Consider the following 25,939-nt stretch of genomic DNA (forward strand, 5'->3'; position numbering starts at 1 on the left):
AGTTAAGGATCCTGTTCAAACATTGACTTTATTAAACAAAGTATTTCATCCTTTCTCAACTCTTTCTGAAGTTTCCTTCCCCATCCTAAGTCCAACTTCATCCTCTTGCTTCAGGAAACTTGCTTTGGTAAGATCATTGATGAGTGAATTTTGCGAACATTATACTGATCACACGTGTACATTGTACAACCTTAACATAACCTTATTGTGTTAAGATCCCACCCTTGTAGGGAGGTTCAGGCATCTACAGCAGGTAAGAAAGACACACTGAGGAAAACAGGTCATTCCTTTTTCTATAGTCTCACAGATAAGGCAATCAACCCCTCCCAATAACTCGTTTCCATGGCAATTTCAGGAGGCGGAAAAAAAGCTGTGAAATGATAAAGTTGTAAACAACCTACATTATAGAATTCCTATGGGGTGCGCACACTGGAATAGGAAGTTAACTTGTTTCAGGTTACACAGCTCCTCAGTTTTCGAGTAAACAGGAACCCTTGTTTCAATATTCCTTCCGTTAAATTACCCTGTTTCTCCGTAGATCAAGACTCGTGGATGCTATTTTAACTGCTTTCTTTTGGATTAAAATGAAAACTTTCAGCGGGATGACTATCAAATAAGTAGTCGTCCATACGTATCAGTCTCTAAAGCATCAGTAGTACAGAACAGACTTTGAAATCAAAAAATCTTGGCGTTCAATTCTAGCTCTGCAACGTTACTTAATCCCCGAGTTTCGGTTCGCACAGGTGAAAACATCAATTCTCCGTATGTTTTGAGAAGATTAAGTTATAGGTAAAACAATGGACACAGCAAATCTTGTCCCAAGACAGCACGAGTCAAAAGTTTTTGAGCTTTTGCCCTCTCTCCTTCAGGTTTTTCAGCTTTTTGTCTAACGAGTGAAGATACGACATCTACTACAAACTAGCAAAGGATGCTTCCAACCTAGCGCCACTTCGGGGCGTGTCCAGAGGGAAGGACCCGGGTGCCTCCGCCCCACTCGGGGCGGCCAGTGCGCCTGATCGCCTCTGCTCACCTCGAGTCCCGCGCCCCACGCACCCAGATCAGCGGCGGAACGCGCATTGCTTCCTCTCTAGTCCCACAGACGGGGTCGCCTGCGAGGATCTGGGTCCGACGCGGAGTGAGGCACAGCCTGGGACAGCCCGGAGCCTGCGCCGCGGCCCCGCGAGGCCCCCGCCGCCGCTGCTGTTTGCTCGCCGTCGCCCCGGCCGGCCGCGCCCCCTGAGTCCCGAAGTTTGTAGGGACCTGATTCGGCGTCTGGCTACTTACGGTCTTCTTTACCACCATGCCGCTGTACGAGGGCCTGGGGAGCGGCGGGGAGAAAACGGCGGTCGTGATAGACCTGGGAGAGGCCTTTACCAAGTGAGTGGCCGCGGCGCAGGCTGCGGTGGGGGGGGGGGGGGGGGGGGTGAATGGCTGAAACCCACGTCTGGCCGGGATCCTCACTCTGGCTCACAGGGCAAGTTGCGATGTCTGAACGCCACCACCTTACTCTCCCGCCGCCCAGCCTCTCCGCAAAGGGTAGTCCTTATTGTCTGCACCTTGGGCGATGGGAATACCTAAGATCTGGTGGGGAGGTAAAGAGGCCCAAGAGGCTTCGCAAGAATTACCTTCGCCGACGCACCCGGTTATTACCCGAAACTGAACAGACCCTTTGGAGTCACCCACGCTAGGATGGCTGCGCAGACCTAGACCCCGCTTACCCTGGGCTTGTCAGCTTGGGAAGCTAGTATCATTAAACACTGAGTGGAGCTTCTGTTGGTGCTGAAATCCAACTATGTTCAAGAGTAAGAAATCAAATCGGGGAGACTGAACACATCGAAGAGATGATATACCCTATAGATGAGACTCTCTAGATTGTGCCCCCCTAAAAAAAACTCTTAGATTAGGAAAATTAATGTTTTAAAAGGCACCTTGTAAACACTGGAGTAGTGGTTCTCAACCTTTTGGATGGCATAGATCCTTTGACGACCGAATGAAAGCCACAGGTACACAAACCTTAATGTATTTGCACCGAGTTTAAGGGATTGGCGAGTATCACAGTGTCTTTGGACTGCAGGTTGAGAGTCTTGTACTGGTCTCGAGAGAGGAGAGTGACAGCCAGAATTGCATTTTGTATGTATTTGAAATGGAAACATTTGAGAATCCTTATATAAAATCTAAATAATGCCTAATATATAGTAGGTATATAATAACTTTGTTGAATAAGCGTCTAAAAAGCCTACCTAAGATTTGGACTTCAGGTGTACCAGGACTGGATTAAACTGTCCTTGGATTAAACAGTCCATTCTCTTACTGTTCAATGTAAAATCTTCCCTTATTTATATTTTTAAGGTTATTTTAAAGGTTTATTTCTAGCGTAATAAATACCCTCAGGCTGACACTGAAAGATAATTACTTTGACTATATGTTGAGGAACTGAGAAACAGAACGCTGCTACGCAGGAAGGTGACTATTGACAAAGACAACAGGAGGTTGATAAAATAAATTTATGAAGTAAAAGAAAGGAACCTGAAGCCAACCAGTGAGTTGCACCTGGGAATTTAAGGAGTATTGGTGGAGATGGAGACTAGTAGAAGATGTGAAGAGCTATTCTGAAATAAATAGAGCAGTACAGAAAACAACAAGAAGAGATAATTTTCAGACTAAATTTAAATGGTGGTGATTTTTAAGCAACATTTTGAAGTTTAAGTGGAAATACCTAAATACTCAAAAAAGAATAATTTTTTAAAATGAAATATTATGCACTTTAAAAATGATAGTGAAAAAGATTAAACATAGGCAGAAGCTTATTATATGAGTTTATGGTGGGTGAATAGTGTGATTATAACTATGTCAGGTATTCATAGTTTTCAAAATAGACCAAAAGGAAACCTGTCAGTATAGAAGCTAATAATATTAGAATGATGGACTACAAGTACCTCATATGAATGAAGTTAAAGTACAGATCCAGGGTTGTAGACATGTGTTATATAAAATTAAAAACAGAAATAAATGCTGTCCTACAAACTGACAGCACTGACCGGGTAGTTCAGTTGGTTAGACCATCATCCCTATACGCCAAGGTTGCAGGTTGGCTCTCCCATCAGGGCACATGCAAGAAGCAGCCAGTGAACACATAAGTAAGTGGAACAACAAATCAACACTTCTCTTTCTCCCTCTATCCTTCTCTCTCTCTAAAATCAGTAAATTTAAAAAAAACTGACATATGTCAAGGTTGCTAATTTGAAACTTTTTTTTAACCTTTAATGTACTTATAAATAGATGGAATTAACATTTTTTAGGTCTTTTTGTCTCTTTGAATGCATCAGAGATGTTTCCAGATGTGTTTATGTCTGCTGCTTTTAAATAAATACAGAAAAACTTGTTTCTATGACAAATAAAAGACTTTAAGTGTTTCAATTTTATATTTGCAGATGTGGATTTGCTGGAGAAACCAGTCCAAGATGCATAATTCCTAGTGTGATTAAAAAAGCTGGCATGCCTAAGGTATTTTTAAAAACAAATTAGTAATAAGTACTGTACTGTATTTTAAAATGTGACTGCCTATAAGATTGAGTAGAATAGTGCTAACTATATTAAATACCTTATGACTGTATTCCAAGAAAAAAAATTTTAATCTTCATTTAGTTTAATTTTGCATACCATAAAATTCACGTATTTAAGTGTACAATTCAATGATTTTTAGTAAATATATTAAGTTCCATAACCATCACCACAATCCAGTTGCAGAACTTTTTGTCACCCCAATAAGAATTCTAATGCCTGTTTACAGTTTATTCCCATTCCCACTGCCAGCCCACCACTCATAGTCTTCCTGTCTCAAAGATTGGCCTTTTCTGTACATTTTATATAGATAGAATTATGAGATACCAAGAGAGAGCTTTTAACCTTGTAAAATAATTTTTTGAGCCTTATAATGTAACATAATTATAGAATAACTTTATTCTTAATATGTCAGGTCTTCAGTCCTTTATCTTTAATTCCAAGATCCAAAGAACAATGAAAAACAATTTTTAAAAAGACGGTTTCTTGCCAAAGCTGATTTGACAAGTGAGGAATTGTATAACAATAGAAAGAATAATTTTCGGTGCTATAAAATTCACCTATTAAAATTACAAATAGCCCTGGCCGATGTGTTTCAGTGGATTGAGTGCTGGCCTTCGAACTGAAAGCTTGCTGGTTCAGTTCCCTTTCTGGGCACATACCTGGGTTGCCAGCCAGGTCCCCAATAGGGGGTATGTGAGAGGCAACCAGTCTGTGTATCTTGTTTCTCTTCCTCTCTCCTTCCCTTCCCTCTCTCTGAAAATAAATAAAGTCTGTTTTAAAAAATCACAAACAAACATGGGCTTAATGGAAAAAATAGGGTTGGAATAGACCATATAAAACCCATGTAACTTTGTAAACAAAGCACTAACAAAAACAATTGATCTCTCAGAACAGCTTTGGCTTGCAACTGAATGTGGCTGGAGCATTTCTTAGGGATATTAAACATACAAAAATAATAGATTGGTCAGTGGGTGCTGAGACAGTGCAGATGGAAGTGAGCTGTAGGCTGGCCAGTGGGGCTGTTGTTCAGATGGGACCAAAAGTAAGTGCAGCCCACAGAGAGTCGTGAGAAGGCCCTTCTGGGAAGGGGGCCTGGTACAGAGGACCATGCAGACTTTTAAAAATAAATCTGAAAGGATATGTACCTGTGTGGCCACACATTGATGACTTGATTTTTCTTGATGAAGATAATAACTGGTAACATATTTTTCATTCCTCTTGCCTAATATGAACTAATATAAAAATCACATTAATACAGATAATATTCCCTTATTTAACAATTGAATATGAGCATTTTGGTTTTATAAAAGCATGTATAGCAGAAGAGACTAGTACATCATTGTATATTTGGTATTAGGGATGCATCATTAAGATTAACATGGAATCAAGCCTTGGCTGGCGTAGCTCAGTGGATTGAGCACGGGCTGGGAACCAAAGTATCCCAGGTTCGATTCCCAGCCAGCGTACATTCCTGGGTTGCAGGCCATAACCCCCAGCAACTGCACATTGATGTTTCTCTCTCTCTCTCTCCCTCTCCCCCTCTCTCCCTCTCCCCCGCCTTCCCTCCCTAAAAATAAAATAAATAAATAAAATCTTTAAAAAAAAAGATTAACATGGAATCAGAAATCTTTTTAATTATGCTTGTAAGAAATCTTTTCTATTGATTTCAGAATTTTCTGCAGATTCTTAGATAAGCCAGAAATATAGCACATATTTGTGGTGTGGTATCAAATATGATTGAAGTTCCTGCCTATTCATTTTTCATGTTGTTATATAATAATTGATGTTATTTTGTTATCAGATAGGTTACTAGGTACAGTCCTAACTGGACTCTGAACTTTTACATTCTCCTTGGCACTTTTCTTAGTGCTTTCAGCTCTTCTTCTTGAAAAGACAAATATTTGTGAAGATTACTCTTATGTTCAGCTATATATGATTCAGAAACTTTTTAATCCTCATAAAATCAGGAAACTAGCTGAGCTGATGGTCTTTTCTTTAAAAGAGTAAACGAAGAAAGGTGTGACAATAACGGATCAGAGTACTTAAAGCTTTCTAATGATTCTCAGTGAAACCTTGTCAGGTATTTGTATTGATTTAGCACTCGTGGTTTGGTAGTGTTTGCACATACTGCTTTAGTGCTAAAGATGTGTGTTTTCCTTTTTATCACACATATTTACTTAAGTATGTAGTTTGTGCTTTGTACTGTATCAGTTAAGGGGAATATATCAAAAGTAAGCCAGAAACAGTCTTTGCCCTGTGGAGCTTGTAGCTAACAGGAAAGAAGACATTTTATACGTGATGAAGTGGGGCTGATGGTACAAGGGGGAAAGCATCAGTGTTTTGGGGATGACCAACAGAGACTGGGCCAAGTCTGTAGCTTTTGATGCTTTTTAATTGATGCTATTTTTATTGTTCCTGCCAAAATGATAAATATGATGGCAGACAAATGCAAATGAACATAGTTCTTTAATTACTTATGGGCACACACTTTCATAGCACACAAGCAAAAAAGGCCCATCATTTTGGACATGCCAGTTCTTAAGGATTTCTGATGTAAGTGATTAATGTACATTTAATGTTTGTATTTATTCTCAATACAAATTGCTTTTGATTTACTATCAGAATCATAAATAAGCATGTTTCAACTTGAGATTATTTTATTAATATAAATCAATGTCATTTTAATTTTTATAGCCTATCAAAGTTGTTCAATATAATATCAATACAGAAGAATTATATTCCTACCTAAAGGAGTTTATCCACACACTGTATTTCAGGTAGGATGCAATGCTGTTTGTTTTTTTCCCCAGTTTTTGTGATTAGGTTTTCCTAATGCCACTCTTAGTGAAATTTAGTTGTGTTATATTTGATGGGGGAAAAAAAGGTTGACTTCTATTACCATTTTTACTTGCTTATTTTCAATCTTTTCCAAGTATATTTGAATACTAGAAAATGGCCAAGCATAAGGAAATATTGGAAATAAATCAAGTTCCCTTTAATAAAGGGGGGGTAGATAATTAAATTATTGTATACCCTTATAATGAAACACACAACATTAAAAAAGGGTTCTTTATATATACCAATACAGAAAGGTGTCTTAGATGTATTGATGATGATTGGAAAAAGCAAGTTACAGAACAACTGTGGAATGAATATTTCTGTTAAAATATATGCATGTACATGCACAATATGAAAATACACAAAATGCTATCAATGGCCATTTCTGGGTAATAGAAGGGTAAGGTATTTATATTTTCCAAATTATAAACTTATATTTGGAGTTTTATGCATATACTTTTTCTTAGTTTTGTAGCCTAAATTTAAAAAACTGTCTTGTTAATGGCTCAAGTTATTCATAGTAGGCCGTTTTTGTTTTCTGGGATAAGTTAGTGGATGTAAATGAAGTTCCTGACACAGTGCATGAAATGTAGTAAAGAGGTCAGGAATGTTGTCATCTTTCCTGGGTTGTGAAATGAAGATATCTCTTTGTCATAGAGCAAGTTAAGAGCTAATGTGGTATACTTTCTCTATTCTTAACAAATTGGAATATGTACCAAAATGAATAAAAACTTTTATCTTCTTTTAAAAACAAAACTATCACTTTTCAGGCATTTGTTGGTGAATCCCAGAGACCGCCGAGTTGTGGTTATTGAGTCGGTGCTATGTCCTTCCCACTTCAGAGAGACACTCACTCGCGTCCTTTTCAAGTCTTTCGAGGTACCTGTTTTATGTGTTGTTTCTGGTGGGCACTCCAAGCTTAAACTAAAGGTCCTCATTCATCTTCTTCATTGTATATACTACACAGTGATTTGAGGAACCAGGTGACAGAGGAAACCGAAGCCTCCTGAAATTGACTGTTTATTTTCTTTCTTTATATAGTTATTTCATGCGTAGTTAGCATTTCATCGACCGCTTAGATAGATGAAGATTTCTTCTTACTGATGTTTCTGTTATTTATTTTAATATAGGTTTTTTTGTTTGGGGACTTTTTTTTCCTTTCAGAATTAAAAGGTTTATTAGGTACTGTGGAGATTATGAGGTGTTTCTTCCAGGTCTTTCTAGTTGCTATTGTTCAGTTATGTCGAGTGCTCTAAATTCTTCAATTCTTTCATTTTAGGCTTTAAATTCCTGTTAAATGGAATATTTAAGTATTGTTTCCCTTAGACTAGGCAGGCAGTGCCAGGAATGACTCTTATGTCTTGATGTTAGTAATTTTTCTTGGAGTCAACATTATTTTAAAGAGCAAAATTATGATTGAAGATGATTAAATTTCATACTCTAAGCAAAGATCATATGGCTAATCTTTATTATTAAAATTTTTTTTAGTCTCTGCCTTAGGAATTGATGATTTTCCAGCAAGGGAAGCTAGAAGATTGTATAATGTATACAGCATATCAGAAATTAAGCACATATAAATACATATAAATGTATTTTTTATACATTCTACTGAACTCAAAATGTATCAAAACTCATGTCTTTAGGAGATAAGGGCAATTAATATATCTGACTTGTAGTTTATTAAGGCAGAAGCAGATTCCTGCTTCCTGTACTTACTGATGGTACAGATTTAGGAATTTGGTTTGCAGTAGGGAGAACACAGACAAGAAGTCACTTAAGCTCTTACCTGAATAAAATACACAAATCTCTGTGTTTACACTTAGCTTTTTAGTTGTGTTTGTGTCTCCTTGTCTATGACTAGAGCACCTGCTATATCTACTTAGATGAGGGAAATACAGCCATTATGTTGTTTGTCATTTGGTTCTAATGGATTTTCATGTTTTGATTGAATATCTGATATTTGGAGTGTCGCCAGATCTGGCAAATTCTCACTGAAAAATGTTACAGAGAACTAAGGATTTTTGTAGTTCTTGAATTTAATTCTAACTGCTATATTACAATTTTTTAAAAATACAGGTTTTATTACACTATGTGAAAAAAGGACAGTCAGTTCTTTTTGTGTATTTTCATTTTGATGGCAAAGGCATCTTTGTATTTTTTAAATGTAGCATTTTCTTTTGATTTTATGTTTCTAGACCTCTTCTTTTATCTCCTTCAATTTTTCCTCTGAGAAAGAGAACAGTATTTTTTAATGCTTTATTTTGGAACAAAACAACTTGGAGAATTTAGAATGTTTTGATTTACTTCAACACATTTTGATTACCTGTAAATTCAAATAAATCAACAAACTAGTTGTTAATTTAGTGCCATAAAATTGATGAATAGGTATCATAATATAAATTAATATAACATTCCTGGGAGTTTTTTCAAATATATTTGAAATGTAAGTTAAACCCTTTCAACTGCTGGCTCATTCTGCTGTTTTGGTTTTCTAGGTTCCATCTGTCTTGCTTGCTCCAAGCCATTTAATGGCACTTCTGACACTTGGGATAAACTCTGCCATGGTCCTGGATTGCGGATACAGGGAAAGCCTGGTGTTGCCTGTATCTTTTTTTGTCAGCCAGCTAATTTTGCAGTTTTTACTCTATTTTAAAATAATTGGGCTTATTACAAATGGGTTTTATTGCATCAAACTATTTTGGGTTACCATGTACAAATATGAATTACAATGTGGAAAAAATTCTCCGGATTGTGAGGGTTAAATTTACTTTTTGTAGAAATTATTATTATGACTTGGTCCCAGTATATACTCCAGGGATCAGACCTCATGAATTTTATGTTCAGTTGTTAAGAGGAACATCAGCTAATTGGACATGTCAGAGAAGTTGATTAGGATGGTCAACTTCTAAGACAAGATCATACAGCGAGTAATTGAAGAAACTTAAAACAAGAAAGTTAAATAAAGAAAAATTGAAAGTTAACGGTGTCCTCACATAGCTGAAGGCTCACTGTGGAATGCTGAAGATGTGTTTTTTCTGTCCTCTCTAGAGAGGCCATCAATGTGGCAGTATGGTATAGGGTTTATGAGTTTGGGTTTTGGGATAAAATATACACATAAGTGTAAATCTCAGCTATGCTTCCTACTAGTATGATGTTGCTCAGGTAACTTAATCTCTTTGAGCCTCAGTTTCCTTATCCATAAAATGGGAATCACAGTAATTCCAGCGGAGAGGGTGTTGAGTGACTTGAGCGAGGTGGTGTATGTAAAGTGTTAGCAAAGGAGCTGGTACACACTAACTTGCTCAATAAGTGCTGTAGTTTTTATATCACCCACAGCATCTCTAGTAATTCAAGCTCGGATTTATGCTTATATAACCTTAAGTTAACTACATATCCAAACTTTCAATATTCTCATTTATGAAATGAAAATAATACTTAAGTTACAGGGTTGTTACAACACAATAGGATTACTAACTATAAACTGGTAAATTCCTTGTCATTAGAAGCATTTAAGCAGAATATATGTTGCTCAGAAATATCACAATGGACATGGCTACATTGAAAAGGAGGTTGTGAGATCTATATTTATTTATTAGAAGGAATACTTATAGGAAGGAAATCAAGAATCATTAACTTCTAAGGAACTAAATTAGGCAGTAGCTTTTTAAATATAAAGTGTTTTGTTTGTAAGTGTTACAACAATGCTGTAACTTAAGTATTATTTTCATTTTATAAATGAGAAGATTGAAAGTTTGGATACATAGTTCACTTAAGGTTATATAAGCATAAAGCCAAGATATGTACCCATGATTGTTGCCAAAGCCAGTGCTTTCACCAGTATCCCTTTCCTTTTTATAAATTTTATGTTTACACGACATCGGCAAAAACATACAAAGTAAGGTAGCAAACCCATGGTACAGTATTGTACACTATCCTCTTTGCTGTCTAGTAGAAATATAATGTAAGATATATGTAATTTAAAATTTTCTAAGCTACCTTTTTTTTAAGAATGAGACAAAGACAATTGTAGTTTTTTTTATATGAATTGTATTCCAAATCTGTCTTCCTAAGAATGTACCTTGGTTGCTGTGATTGAACTTTTGTCTTTTCTTTATTGTTGTTCAGTTACAGTTGTCCCCATTCATCTCACCCCACCCACCCCTGTTACTGTCCCCTGCCCCATCCAACCCCTCTCCCAAAGACAGTCCCCTCCCCATTGTCCTTGTCCATGGATCCTTTGTACGTGTTCCCCTTCCTTCCCCTCTTACCCCCATCCCACCCCTCTGGTTCCTATCCGTTCTTTATTTCCATTTCTCTGGTTCTTTTTTGTTCGTTCGTTTGTTTTGTTGATTAGGTTCCACTTATAGGTGAGATCATATGGTATTTGTCTTTTACTGCCTGGCTAATTTCACTTAGCATAATGCTCTCCAGTTCCATCCATGCTGCTGTGAAGGGTAGGAGCTCCTTGTTTCTTTCTGCTGCATAGTATTCCATTGTGTAAATGCACCATGTTTTTTTGATCCATTCATTTACTGATGGCATTTAGGCTGTTTCCAGCACCTAGCTATTATAAATAATGCTACTATGAACATTGGGGTGTATAGGTTCTTTTGAATTGGTGATTCAGGATTCTTAGGGTATAATCCCAGCAGTGGAATTGCTGGATCAAAAGGTAGTTCCATTTTTAGTTTTTTGAAGAAATTCCATCCTGTTTTCCACAGTGGCTGCACCAGTCTGCATTCCCACCAACAGTGCACTAGGGTTCCCTTTTCTTCTCCACAACCTTGCCAGCACTTGTTTGTTGATTGTTTTATGATGGCCATTCCGACCCGTGTGAAGTGGTATCTCATTCTGTTTTTAATTTACGTCTCTCCGATGGCCAGTGATGCTGAGCATCCCTTCGTATGTCTCTGGGCCCTCTGTATGTCCTCCTTGGAGACATGTCTGTTCAGGTCCTACCTATTTAAAAATATAAATGAAAGAGAATCAGTATAAAAATTGATAATGAGATATCTTACAGCAGCTTTTTTTGTATTAAGTCTAAATTTGGTGATTTTGTATAGAGTTTATTCTTACTGCACATCTGAAATTAAACTAGCTACATTTCAAGTACTGAATAGTTGTATTTGGCCAGTGGCTATGTTATCGGATACCCTAGCATAAACTAATGAATCCTGTGTGTTGTATATTTAACCTTTTTCTATGGAGAAGAATATTAAAAAAGACTGATTTTCTGTAACTTTTAAAAATAAGTAAAAATCTAATTTAAAACGCTACTGCAGAAGGTGAGGAAAATATAAAGGAAACCACATTTTATCTCTTAAAATAGTAATATCCTTGACTACCCTATAGATATATGAAGGAATCCCAGTACTTAATTGTTGGGGAGCACTCCCCCTAGGAGGAAAAGCTCTGCACAGGTAAGTTTCTTGGAATTTGGCATATTTTCTTTACCTGTGCCACAAAAACAGTGCTAATTTTTTGACGTATTCAACAGGGGACATATAGTGTGGACATTTAATGTTATTTATTTCATATTCCATTAATCTTCAGTGTGTTCATCTTTAAAGTATAAAACTGCTTTTACTTAAGGCATCATAATACAGTATGTAATAAACATTAAATAAGAAAAGGTTATCATTTGACTTAAAACGACATCATTATGTAGTAAATGTATTAAATAAGAAAAGGATATCCGTTGCAGTATTTTAATTCTAGTAACTCTTTTTTTTTTAATACTTTCAGGGAGTTGGAAACTCAATTATTGGAACAATGTACTGTTGACACAAGTGCTGCTAAAGAACAGAGCCTTCCCTCTGTTATGGGTAAAATCATTTAAAACTATTTACGAGTGGTTTACATTATTCCCGTTTCATTTTTCAACTCATTTTTAATCCCATTTCACCATTAGTCTCTTTTTCTGCATGTCACTCTGATGACATTGTTCCAATTATAAGGTTATGATTGAGCTTTTCATTACCGAATCTAGTAGTTTAATTTTAGTCATCTTTCCTAGAACTTTTGACATTGTTGATTACAACTTACTCTTGATACTATCTTCTTCCTTGGTTTTCAGGAATGCTGTTGATTCTCAAATGTATCCCTGGGCTTGACCCTTCTTTTAAACTTGATTTCATATTTCCAATAGATTATTGGATATAAACGAGGCATGTCTCCTGGCACCTCAAACTTAAGTGAACACTTTAACTCTGCCTCTAAATTCATTTTAGTGAATCATTTTTGGATAAAGATAACATCTTTCTTATCTCCCATTTTGGAAAACTGAGAGTTAATCAAGTCCTTTTGGTTTTCTCTTAGAAATCTCTCAAATTTCATATCTCTCCCTCTCTCTCTCTCTCTCTCTCTCTCTCTCTCTCTCTCTTTTTGGAGGGCAGGTAACTTTTTGTCAGCCATCCACACCACTGAACATCTGAAAACATGGACGTTGTAAACTAGGCTCTCACTATTGCTTGCTTGGGTTATTATCGGAGCCTGTTCTCTGGACTGATTCAGACTAGTTTACACTGTTGCTTGGAAGAACTTGCACAGAACAACTGTGATTATGTTGCTTTGTTTCCTGAGAACTTTTGCCGGCTCCCACAGGCTCAAATCCAAATTATCTGTTAGATAATACGTGTTTCTTCACAATCTAAATTTATTTAGATTGTGAAGATTGTGAAGAATCTAAATAAATTAACAATCTAAATTAACCCTTTGCACCTTATACTTGCTACAGTAAATTTCATGTCACCCAGGCACCATAGTCCTTCTACAATCCCTGTGTCTTCATTTTTTCTGTTTCTTTACCCGGGATGTTTTTCTTTGCCTAGTTGGGTTTTTTATCTTTCTGCATGACTCAGCTAGAATGTCATCTTAATTTTTAAGCATTCTTTGTTTGCCCTAAGCAGAAAAATTGTTAAGCCCTATCTGTTAAGTCCTCAGCAGTATTGATTAGCACATATGACATGTTCTTAATTTGCCTGTTAGCTTACTGGTTTCCCTTAGTAGGCTTTGAGGATTCCTGTCTTACTTATTTTTAAATCTGTAGCACATAATATAGTGCCTGGGCACAGAGTAAATGTTGGAAAAAGAAAGGCAGGTTTTTAGGACATTTGTCTTTGCATATATTTCTTTTCCATTCCTTTGGCAGTTAAGATGATAGCATTCTTCATTGTATAGATCAGAGTATAATTTTTCTATCCTAGATAAACTTTCTTACCCTTCTAGTATGTCGTGATGACATTCAATTTATAAAATGTATCCAAAGATCATGAGTTTAGTGCAACATAAGATATTCTTAATAGAGGTCTTCTTTAAAATATATAACATTTTCTTAAAATTCTGAGCTGTAGGTTTTAGACACCTATTCTTTAAGCAACTGTCTTGGACTCTAACCTTTCCTTCTCAAAGTCCCCCAGATCTGTGTTTGTGATAGTAAGCCTTACAGCCCAATAATTGAGGAATTAAAAATTAACAAACAAATGTATCACTCTTTGGTGAAGAACCCATTTAGGAATATCAGAAACTCAAATACATTTAAGATTTCTCTTGTGAAATCCTTAGTAAAGGTTAAATGCAAGTCTTACACATATTTGAGTTTCCTTACCTGAACTTTGAATGAGCCTCTTTTGTTTAGTATTCAGAATCTAGTTCAAAAAAGAATGAATATATAAAGTACCTTAAACTTATAAAAAGCTAAACTATGTTGATTTGAAAGTGTTCAGTTTAAAAGTAAATTATATACAGAATATTATGCTTCTTATTCTCCTAAGTTAACTGAAAATTAAACACGATTTTTCAGAGCTAATCAGTGCCTCTTGTTTGTACTCTTCATTTTCGAACTTTAAATAGCTATGATAACTTGGTAAGATAAAGGAGCCCCTTTCCGAAGCAGCTTCTACACCCAGCTAAAATAAGCCCTTTATTTTTATGCCTTCCTTACATGTTGCCTAAAGAAAACTTTTTCATATTACCAAATGTCTTTGGCACATGTTGGAATTTATTTGAGTATTCCTAGAGAGAGTATAGTATGTGGAATGTTACCATTTTTAGCACTTTTCTTAAATTGTAAATTCTTGTAATCTAGTTACACCTCTTTCATCTATTTATAGCCATATTTAAATCTTTTGGAGAATATTTATCCTCTTGTGAGATAAATTTTAACACTTAAGAACAGGAATCTTAAAACTGACCCCTAACTGATACACTAACCCCATCAGTTAAAAGATTTTGAATGTGTACCTTCAATATGTATGTATGTTTATTTATTAATGATATGTGCACTATTATTACTATATAGTAAAAACAAAAGTAAGAATTTGGAAAGGGTGAGATAATAAAGGTAAAATAATTTTAAAGTGATCATTATTCTAAAAATTTTGCAATGTGGTTGTTTATTTTTTAAGTTCATGGTTTAACATTATGAAAGTATGGTTTTTTAAATTCTAAATTATATAGTATTTATTTTTTATTCATTGGTTTTTTTAAGAGAGAGAGAGAACAACAACATCATTTGTTGTTCCACTTACTGGTGTAGTCATTGGTTGATCCCCTGACTAGGCATCAAACCCTCAACCTTGGGGTATTGGCACAAAGGTCTGGCCAACTGAGCTACCCCGCCAGGGCAAAGGTGTGGTTTTTAAGTTTAATTGGATTTAATACTTATTTTCAGTGGCTGCCACAACTTAAAAATATAGCTGACAAGATATGTAGATCTAGATGAAAGAAGTACACGATTACCCTTACTAAATCATGATTCCTTTTTTCAACTATATATTTTTGTTTTGTTTGATATAAATACTTTGTTTTTATAAATCAGAATATTTTTACATGTTTAATAGTGGGTTAAAAATTCTGAGTTTAGAAGATTTAGTATTTAGGTTAGAAAATTTTGTTTATGAATCTGATTTGTAAAACAAGAGTTTTGGTAACAAAATCACATTTCCAAACATCCATCTTCCAAAAGCTTCCTGTGCTGTATAAATTTCTTGGACTAGGTACTTTCTGACTAGTTTTTTAAAATATCACCTTTACCTTGAAGGATAAAAGTAAAAGTCTGCATGTGAACCTTTTAAAAATATACATATTAGGTTAGCATGTTACTAACAGTCACTGATTATTCACAGGAAAGATAATCGAACTTGAGACTTCATTTTTTTTCTAAAGAAAAATAACTCATGATTAAGCCTTATATTTCTTCTAAGTACCACAAGATAACCAACAAATATTTTTATGGTAGAAAAGGTAATTCTATCTAATGTCAGTTATTTGACTCCATTTTTAAGGTATCTTGTTTTCATCAAACTTACAAGTAGTGACATCCAGTAGTGCTTAGCATACATCTGGCTTTAACCTCTGTGGTTGGCTTGGTTTTGAATGATGAAGTTTCTTCCCCAGAAGCAATTTAATTTTATCATTTGGCTTTTAAAAAAATTATAGTACTTATATATTTTAAATTTTTGCTGAACTGGAAATGTGAATACAATATAAGAGACTATTTTTACTTATTATTAAAGTTCTATAGTTTTAAAAAAATTTTCTTTTTTTAGGTTCAATTCCAGAAGGTGTCTTAGAGGACATTAAAGGTAAACTAAGTTTTTTTTGTCCCTTGGAATCTTAAGTGTTGGTTTGGGTGGCATGTGTCTTAAAATATTTACACAGATATGAAATACTTGTATATTAAATTTATTATGTAATACCCAAAATATTTTATATGCAGGCTATAGAATGTAAAATAAAATTTTTTATTTAGATTATGTAAGTTTTTGGCATTATTTATGATGTGTTATTGAAGAAACTTCTCAATTGTAGATTTAGGATGCAGGGTTACTAGGGAATTAGTAATTTGCACAGTGTGAAATAACAGTCAAATTGCTTAAAAAAAGAAGCTACTGATTTTACATCATGTTGTGTTTTTTACTTGAAGTTTTAAAATATATTTTATAAGGTTAGATATTTTACTGACTTCAGATATTCTACAGCTGGGGCCAAAGTATATTAGATTCATTTTAATAAGGTATATTACCTCTCCTTTGCTAAAGTGCATTTTTATGATAATGTTTAAATTGAGTTTCCTGGTATTTTGGTTCACCAAAAGGAAGGGAATTAAAATATAATTCAATGTTCTTTAGTGCTGAGAGTGTCATGTAAAATTAATATTCTAGAACATTTTATAGAGAATTGGACCTTAATGATTTCAGAGTTAAATGGAATCTGGAGATCATCTGGCACACTTTGCCTTGGAATTGTTTAGTGCCACACAGTAGGTAGAGTTAGAGCTAGGGCTGCAAAAGGGATCTTGTTTATTAGACTGCTTACTGTTGTGGTATAATTACCTAAAATCTCTTCAGTTCTGGTAAAATTTCAGTCATTTGTACATGCTAATTACAGTATCTCAAATAATACCAGAAATATCTCAAGTAAAGTTAATAGTTTCCCTTTCCTTTTTCCAGTCCTATCCCCCATGATGTAACAGTTGTTAATGATTTGGAGTGTTTCCTCCTATGTGTGCTCCAACATACGTGTGTATATTTATAAAATGTTTAATTTTCTTATTTGTCTGAGAAACATCATATTGGTAAAAACTTGAAAATTAGACACCCAATATTTGTGAGATTGTGGGAAAATGATTATATATTACTATTAATAAGAATTAAAGACTAACCTTTTAGGAGAGCCATCTGGCATATTAAAATTGAAAGTGGGCATCCCACCCAAGAGGGGAACATTGAATGAAATTTGGTAACTTCATAATAAGGAGTACTGTGTGGCTATTAAAAAGGATCTAGATGTATTGATTTGGAAGGTTGTCCGTATTACGGGAAAAAGCTGTTGCTAAATAACATGTACAGTTGGAACCCATTTCTGTTAAACATGCAGCACTCACACTCATATTTGTTACTTATGTAGTTTAATTACCTAAATTTTCAGTGATTTTATTTTTTTAAGGATTGTATTTATTTACTTTTTAGAGAGTGGGGAAGGGAGGAAGAAAAGGAGAGAAACATCAGTGTGTAAGACATATATTGATTGGTTGGTTGCCTTGCGCACTCCAACTGGGGAACCTGGCCCACAACCCAGGCTTATGCCCTGATTGGGAATTGAACCTGTGACTTTTTGGTTTGCCAGCTGGCACTCAATCCACTGAGCTACACTAACCAGGGCAATTTTCAGTTACTTTAAAATTATTAAGTAGAATTCATCTATTCTTGGCTTTTAAATTTAGTGAATTTTGTTTCTTTAGAGAAAGGCCCCTTTCCCTGCCAAGTATATATGATCTTGCAGGCTGGGCATTACCTTAGATAGTTCTGAGGACTTGAATAAAATACAAAGTTTATAAGTAACTTGAGCACCTTGCCTACTATATAGCATGTTTGCATATTGCAGATTCTGAAATATATTTTGAATTAGTAAATGAAAATTATTTTATATATGTCCATATAGATTTAACTAGCATGTTTTCTAAGTAACCTAGTCAGTAGATTTTTTTTTTTGCACTCAACATCAATTTTGTTTGTACTTTGTTTTATTCCTTACTTACTACTGATTTTTGGAGAGAGACAGACAGACACACTGATTGTCATTCCTCTTATTTATGCAATCACTAGCTGATCCTTGTATGTACCCTGACCAGGGATTGAACCCACAGCCTGGCATATAGGGATGGTGCTCTAGCCAACAGAGTTACTTGGACAGGATTATTCTTTACTTATTTCTGAAAATAACTTGAAACAGCTTTTTATAAAAGGTACTTTGCAGTATAAATAATCTTTAAAAGAAGAAGTTTTAAAGTATAAAACCAAAAATGGTGATATAAGAGGAGGAAAGTGGTAGTGTTGGAGTGTGCCAAGAGGTAGAAAGCAATCATGCCAAAAAACTGAAAACTAAGGAGTGATACTGTAACTAGGAGTAAAATTTGGCTTTGTGTTGACCAGCAAAGATTTAAAAAAACAAAGAATCAGATAGATGGATATATAAGATTAGATACAGAGATATAGATCAATCTTGGTCAAAGAAACATTCTATTACACATTTTCATGATGCTAAAATTTATTTTTATTATGGTACTCTTTATATAAAATAATATCAAAACAGAATAGTGTCCTCAAAGGTGGTATTTTTAAAAATGTGGTTTTACAGAAGATGAACACAACATGTCCTATGACTCCTTGATGAATGAAAAGGTTTTTCTATTTGTGAATAAATTGTCATAAGCTAACAAAAGAAAGGAGTAGTTTGTGAAATTTGAAGCAATGGGTGATTAATATGTCTACTTGAATAGGATTTTTTAAAGGGGGACATAGATTCACTAAATCAGACCATAACAGACTTGAACTTTTCTTTCAAGTGCGCACTTGCTTTGTAAGTGATCTGAAACGTGGACTGAAAATCCAAGCAGCAAAATTTAATATGGATGGGAATACTGAGGTAAGTTCAAAATAAAAGTACATTCTTTTTTCAGAGGTTTACTTACATTTTTATTATAATTAGATTATGTATATTTATATTTCAGCGTCCCTCACCACCCCCAAATGTTGACTACCCATTAGATGGAGAGAAGATTCTACATGTCCTTGGATCAATCAGGTTTGACCTTAATTTCTATGAGCAAAAAAAAATAACTAAAATAAAGTTTTGGCCTTTAAAAATATTTGCATATAACATTTAGTATTATTAGTTATGTGTTTTTTTCATTAGGTGTCATCAGTCATAAATTCATTATTCAGCCTTTTAACTTTGTAAAACTATAAAAAAATTCTTATCAAAGTAATCCAGAATTCAATTACTGAAACTAACCATTCTTTGAGGTAGAGTATAAAGTATGATACTTTAAAATAGGATTTAGCAGACTTTTTCTGTAAAGGGCCAAATGGTAAATAGATTAGGCTTTGTGGGTCAAATGGTCTCTGTTGCAGCTATTCAGCTCTGCAGCTGGAGTGCCACACCAGCCACAGACAGTACTGTAGGCTAAGTCTCATGAAAAGAATTTTATGCTTTGAAAAAGATTTAAAATAGTGTGCATAGTATGGTGCCAATTTAATTTTTTAAATAGTGTTTTATATACACATGTACAGTTAATTTTGTATTGCATTGGTTAGGATTTCATTGGGCCACCAGTTACACAGATTTGAAAAGAGGGTCTTCAACAAGGTAGAAGCTGGTCTCTCATTTAAGAGAAGTTCAGACGGAGACAGTCCTGGGATGGTGTGACGACTCCCATCAGCGACCCAACATCTTTTATTGTTTTGAGCGTGTAGCCCTTTTCCTTGGCGTCCAGTATGGTTGCTGAAGTTATAGCTACATCTGTGTTTAAAGCAAGCAGTCGTAGGAAGGGAAAGAAAAAGGCACTTCCCCTTCTTTTTAAGGAGACTTTCTAGAAGTTCCACACACCATGTCTGCCTCCATTTTATTGTCTGGTACTAGGGGATGCCTAGCTGTAAGAGAGGCTGACAGAGTGTTTCTAACACGGTAGGGCATTGTGTTCACCTGAGAAATGGAGTTCTATCTTTTTTTAATTTTCAAACAATTCACAGGAAGTTACAAACATAATGTAGAGAAAACCCACGTATTCACCCAGTGTCTCTCCATAGGTATATTTTACATCGCTGTAGTATAGTATCAGACCAGTAAATTGGCACTGGTGTAATGTATGCAGATAGTTCTGTGTGATTCTACCATAAGGTAGATTCCTGCAGTCACCGCCACCACAGTCAAGGTGTGTGTCTATTCCACTGCTGCAAGGGTCCTCCTGGTACTACTACAAGTTAGGGTTCTTTTAATTTGGGAACAAGAAGGGAAAAATGGAAAGTGAATATTTTATTAGGCAACTAGCAGTGTTTGCCTTATATTATTTTAAAAAACAAAGAAATGCTTTGGGGGCAGAGGATGTTTGTTTTTAAATCTTCTATCACTGCTGATCTGCTTGATAACTCTTACTAACTTTTACAGAGTTCTCATTTTTTCCTGTTACTGAGTTTAAGGAAGTATATCTGGACAAAATATATGTAAATCTATACATAATAATAATTATAGCTAATACATGTGTCAGGCACTGTTCTATTAACTCATTGAATCCTCACCTCAACGCTTGTAAGGCAGGTGCTATTTTGTTTCAAATGCAAACATGTGTTTTAACAATTATTTTACAGTAACGTGGTACTGGTACTTAAAAATAGGTCAGTAGAACTAATGGTATATTATGCATATTATGTGATACCAACAAAGCACTCTCTTTTTAATCTCATTAGAGATTCAGTTGTGGAAATTCTTTTTGAACAAGATAACGAAGAGAAATCAGTTGCCACTTTAATATTGGATTCCCTCATGCAGGTATTTTTATTTTGTAAAATATTTAAATTTATGACTACAGCACTTTAAAATGTTCTCTTTATTTTTATTTTAGCTATTGGTTACATTTTTTAGTTTTTATGTTAAACTTTATAGTGTTCGATTTTACTTTAGCACTAAGATACACTTACTACCACATTTCAAAATTAGGGATGCATTTTTCCATAGCAGCAATAGCAGATGTTTATTTTGTACCTAATGTGGCTTATAGTTTCTTCAAATGCTGGTTTGTACAGTATTGAATTTCAAATTCCTGTGGGTATATGGTAATATGTCTCTCTTGTTTAATGACGGTGCAGTCACAGAACTTCATGGGAAATACATCACTTTGGAAGATGCTGTCTGTCTCCATGGCTCCAGTCAGAAACTTCAATGAAAAATGTAGCATTAATGAAAGACTTTAACATTTCTATTTCTTAGAGAGCACTGATGGGGAGGGATTTCTAAGAATATTATCTTCCCACTCAATGACTGGCTCCAGATCACAGGTGTCAAACAGGGCTGAATCCAGCCCGGCACCTTGTTTCTGTCTGGCAGCAGCACAGAGCTCCTTGCACCTAGTTAAGGACTCGTTACATTTACACAGCCCTAAAGTTACATCTGGCCCTTTGAAGGCAACCGCAAGGCTGATGTGGCCCCTGGTGGAAAGGAGTTTGACAGCCCTGCTCTAGATATCATACTGTGAAGGTAGTACCTTAGAAGAATTAAGTTTTCACACTCTCCTTACTGAAAAGAAATGAGAAGTTATTTCTTCTCGTGTTCTTTACTTAATTCAGTCATTCTGTCCTGAAAATGAGAGTACTCACATGTTATCACCGTATGCCCTATAGAATTTAAAATTCTATATTATTAAATTTAAACATTTTTAAAGTTCTTTGTGAGTATATGGCAGTATTATTGTGGTGGTCATATTTACTACGTGAAAACTCCCTTGTTAAAGAAACCTTGCTGTGGCCACTTTTTGTCATACAAATGATCACCTATTTAATTTGTAATACTTAAGCTGTATGTTTTCTTAAGTCCATTCAAGCATCATTTATACTGTTAAGGATAAATCCTTTTTTTTCTCTCTTTGGTAACAGTGCCCAATAGACACCAGGAAGCAGTTAGCAGAGAATGTGGTAGTCATAGGTGGCACATCTATGTTACCAGGATTTCTCCACAGATTGCTTGCAGAAATAAGGTATTTGGTAGAAAAACCAAAATATAAAAAAACACTTGGCACCAAGACATTCCGTATTCATACTCCACCTGCAAAGGCTAATTGTGTGGCCTGGTTGGGAGGTAAGAATTTAGTTTTTAAAATATAATTATTGTATACTAATTGATTCCTGAATAGTATTTAATGGTATACTAGAGTAGATGATTCAGTGTCCAGATCTGCCCACTTAATAAACTAATAGAACTATTAAAGAATTTTTTGAATATTAACTTTTTCTTAAATTGTTAATTTTCAGAATTATATGCCTGTTTCAACATTTACACTTGGATGTTTTAAAATAAGCTTCTTTGTCCAATTGATGTCATCCTTCATAATAGTGATAGCTGTTCATTTATTCCAGTGATGCTACCATTTCTTAAAACATGTTTTAAATCCTTACAAAGCTAATATGTCAGCCATATGAAAATTTATTATTTTATAATTTTATTTTGAGAGACTGAGTTCTGTGACGTAGAAAATGATAGTTTCATTGAAAGGAGGAAATAGTTTATAGCCTAATAAAGAGACTACTTGAGAGAGAAAAACAATCACAGATATGTATATTTGAGTACGTTCTGATACATGTTTAATGATGCAGTTTCAGCTAAGAGGTATCAGTATCTTTCTGAGAGAAAAACAAAGTATTGAGTTTTTTTTAAAGATTTTATTTTTTTTTTTTTTTAGAGAGGTAAGGGAGGGAGAAAGAGAGAGAAAGAGAGAAACATCAGTGTGTGGTTGCTGGGGGCCGTGGCCTGCAACCCAGACATGTTCCCTGACTGGGGATTGAACCTGCGACACTTTGGTTCGCAGCCCACACTCAATCCACTGAGCTACGCCAGCCAGGGCAATATTGACATTTTTAAATGGTCATTGTATCTCTAGTAAAGTAGAATTTTATTGTTATGTAAAGAAAATTATATTGTCAAAATATAATTTTGATCTAGGACAAATGGATTTAGTTACTAAATTACTTTGTGAAGTCTGCCGTGTGGGGATCTTTATAAGGTCTTCAGCATAGATTCTTATGGTATTATGTTTTGGGGGGTTTGCAGTGCCATTTTATTCAAAAACACAATTTTAGAGTGGTGGCAAAGAAAACTAAGGGTATTTATTGTATTTACAGAGTTAGAAATACTTTCCACCCCGCTGTGCCTCTCTTGCTTTTAGATACAGTAATACTTGTTATCATTTTCACTATAATCTATTATAGTCCATTACACAGTGATTATGGCTTACCCTGTTATTTAAAATATAGGATAAAGAACAGCCTAACTGGAATTAATTTAAGAGTGTGAATATACATTCTTGAATTTTACCTGTTCTGTCTTGTCATATAATGAAGTGGATGTATGAGTACCTAAAATTTTCTGGTAAAAGCTTTCATCTTACTTATAAAAATATTTTACCACACAGGAGCTATTTTTGGAGCACTGCAAGACATACTGGGGAGCCGTTCCATCTCAAAGGAATATTATAATCAGACAGGTCGTATTCCTGACTGGTGTTCTCTCAATAACCCACCTTTGGAGATGATGTTTGATGTTGGGAAAGCTCAACCACCTCTAATGAAAAGAGCATTTTCCACTGAGAAATAAAAATTTGAATAAATTCAACATGGTGTCACTTCAAATATCATATCGATTACAAGCAAATTGTACAAAGTATGTGAGACACTATTAGAGACAACTTGTGGAAGTGAAAGCATTTCTGTAATTTTCAATATTTAATTATTTTGGCTTTTATGTAGTGGTAAAATGGTAGCTGTGCTTATGAAATGTGTTGTATTTATATCAATAAAATATAGCAAAGCAGTTTAGTTTTGGAAGTTTGTTACATAGTTGTTTTGTTTGTTTTTTTTTTTAAGAGTATTTACTCCACTATTCACATAATCTGTCCTGGGCATTGGAGATTCCATTAATTTCATTATTTTTAGCAGTTACTACATTTAAAGAACAAATAATGTTACCATTACCAGTTACTTCAAATACAATATTAACATTGGCCTATTTCTTAAAAATCCTTTTGTTTTGGTATTTATATATCCATGCAATATATCTAACTCTTTGGACTAAGTATGTTTGGGAGCATAGGTAAGCATTTGTTAAACAAAGTGTGGAAATATTCACCAACTATATAGTTTCTTTTGTCAACCATTCTCCATTTCTAAGAAGAAATTTTTTCTTTGTTATACAAAGATATTTCATGTATTTTTATGTACTGCTTCATAAACATGCATCATAACATCTTTAATCTTTTTTGATGTGTTTTTCATCTCAGGACACCAGTTTTTTAAAATAAAGTACTTAGTCGTTTCATTTTTATTTTTGTTTGTTTTTATTCATTTGTTTTTAATGAACTACCTGTTGCTGAGATTTTGCTGCATTCATTCTTCCTGGGTACCTTTAAAATGGGAAACACAGGGCGGGCAGAAATAGATTGACAGTTGTGAGTATGCAAAACACAGTTTGTTCTTGTGCTATTTATTATTATATTATTTTCCATACAAACAACTGTAAACTACTCCTCTCTATACCTGTGGATTCTCATTCCTGAGGAGAGAGTAGGGATTAATATATTTTCTGGACTATATATCCCAGGTTTATTTTTACTTAATCATTTTGCTCATCTTTTTCTGGATCCTGCCTTGGTCTGCCAAATTGCTTTTTTGTATGAAGATACAAATGCAAACTAACACTTGAAAGAGCTGGTTCCTGGCATTCGGAATAGGAAAGGATTCATTTTTATATGTGTGCATGTGTCTGTGTTACTTTTTAAAGTATTTCTACCTCTAGCAGTAGGACAGTCACCGTGTTCTGCTGCTTTAGTAGCCCAAGACTAGGACTCATTCAGTATTTATTGACTGCTGTGCACCTAGAATAGTTTTAGATAACTGTAAATGGCACAACAGTAAGTCATGAACTTTTACTTTTGGGGAATTTACAGGTTAGATGTGGTTGTATCCACAACTGATTATAAAGCCATAATGTGGTAGGGTATCAATTGCATGTTACTGTTGACCAAGGAGTCAAGGAAAACTTCATAGAGGAGTGTTTGACCTTGTTCCTGAGGGATGAATAGAATTTCAATAACGGGTTGTTGCAGGCTGTGCAAACTGAATTCACTACACGAAATCTTACAGCATTTGGCATTGAGATTAGGCATGATTTATTATAATTTACTAGATCATGAAGAATTTGAAAACCATGTTAAACTGGTGGACAAAACTATAAAAGTTCAAAATTGCCATCTGTTTTCCTAATATACTCATTTCTAAAAGAGATTCCTGTGTCTTCTGTGCTTAGCATTCTTCCATAGCACCCTTTCCCCAAAGTAGTGATTTTTCCTATAAGCACATTGTCTGTACCTGAGGCACCTACAGTTTCACCATGTAATTTTCTGCACAGCTTTTTTCTTCCTTTCAGGAATGTAAGCTCCATAAGAACAAAGCCCCTTTATATCTTAACTTTGAAACCTCATGGTGAGATTGTCAGGGATAGATGTACTGTTGTCGGTTATATGGATTTACTATTAACATCTTTTTTATAATAAACAGTTTCTAAAATTCTATCTTGCTGAATCTGGATTACTTAGAAGAAGTTTTTCATCATTTGAATAATACAAAAAAATAAGACCCCTGACTGAAATGGAGCACTGGCTAGCTCCAAAGTGGCAGACACCTAGTGGCTGAGGTTAACAAATGGAGCCGGCTCTTAGCGGTTGAATTGTGTGCTCCAGAAAGATATTTTGAAGTCCTAATCCCCAGTACCTGTGAATGTAACCTTATTTGGAAATAAAGTCTTTGCAGATGTAATCCAATTAAGATGAGGTCATTGGGTTGGGCCCTGATCCAATATGACTGGTGTCCATATAAGAAGAGGAAAACGCCATGTGCAACAGGGATACTTAAAGATGTAACAACCAAGGGTGAGATTGGAGTTATGCAGCTGCAAACCAAGGAACACCAAGGATTGCTGGTGACATCAGAAGGCT

General features: G+C 35.0%; 1 protein-coding gene across 1 annotated transcript; it reads left to right on the forward strand.

Moving 5' to 3' along the window:
- The first annotated feature begins 1,071 nt into the window (after positions 1–1,071).
- ACTR10 (actin related protein 10) lies at positions 1,072–24,192 on the forward strand. Its single transcript, XM_028507201.2, has 13 exons — positions 1,072–1,377; positions 3,432–3,504; positions 6,259–6,341; positions 7,173–7,281; positions 8,898–9,005; positions 11,755–11,822; positions 12,148–12,227; positions 15,951–15,986; positions 18,749–18,828; positions 18,914–18,987; positions 20,649–20,730; positions 21,831–22,032; positions 23,363–24,192. The coding sequence occupies exons 1-13, from the start codon at positions 1,301–1,303 to the stop codon at positions 23,542–23,544; spliced, it is 1,254 nt and encodes a 417-aa protein (XP_028363002.1). The 5' UTR covers positions 1,072–1,300; the 3' UTR covers positions 23,545–24,192.
- The last annotated feature ends 1,747 nt before the right edge of the window (positions 24,193–25,939 follow it).

Source organism: Phyllostomus discolor, chromosome 1 (assembly GCF_004126475.2).
Source record: "Phyllostomus discolor isolate MPI-MPIP mPhyDis1 chromosome 1, mPhyDis1.pri.v3, whole genome shotgun sequence".
Classification (NCBI taxonomy): Eukaryota; Metazoa; Chordata; class Mammalia; order Chiroptera; family Phyllostomidae; genus Phyllostomus; species Phyllostomus discolor.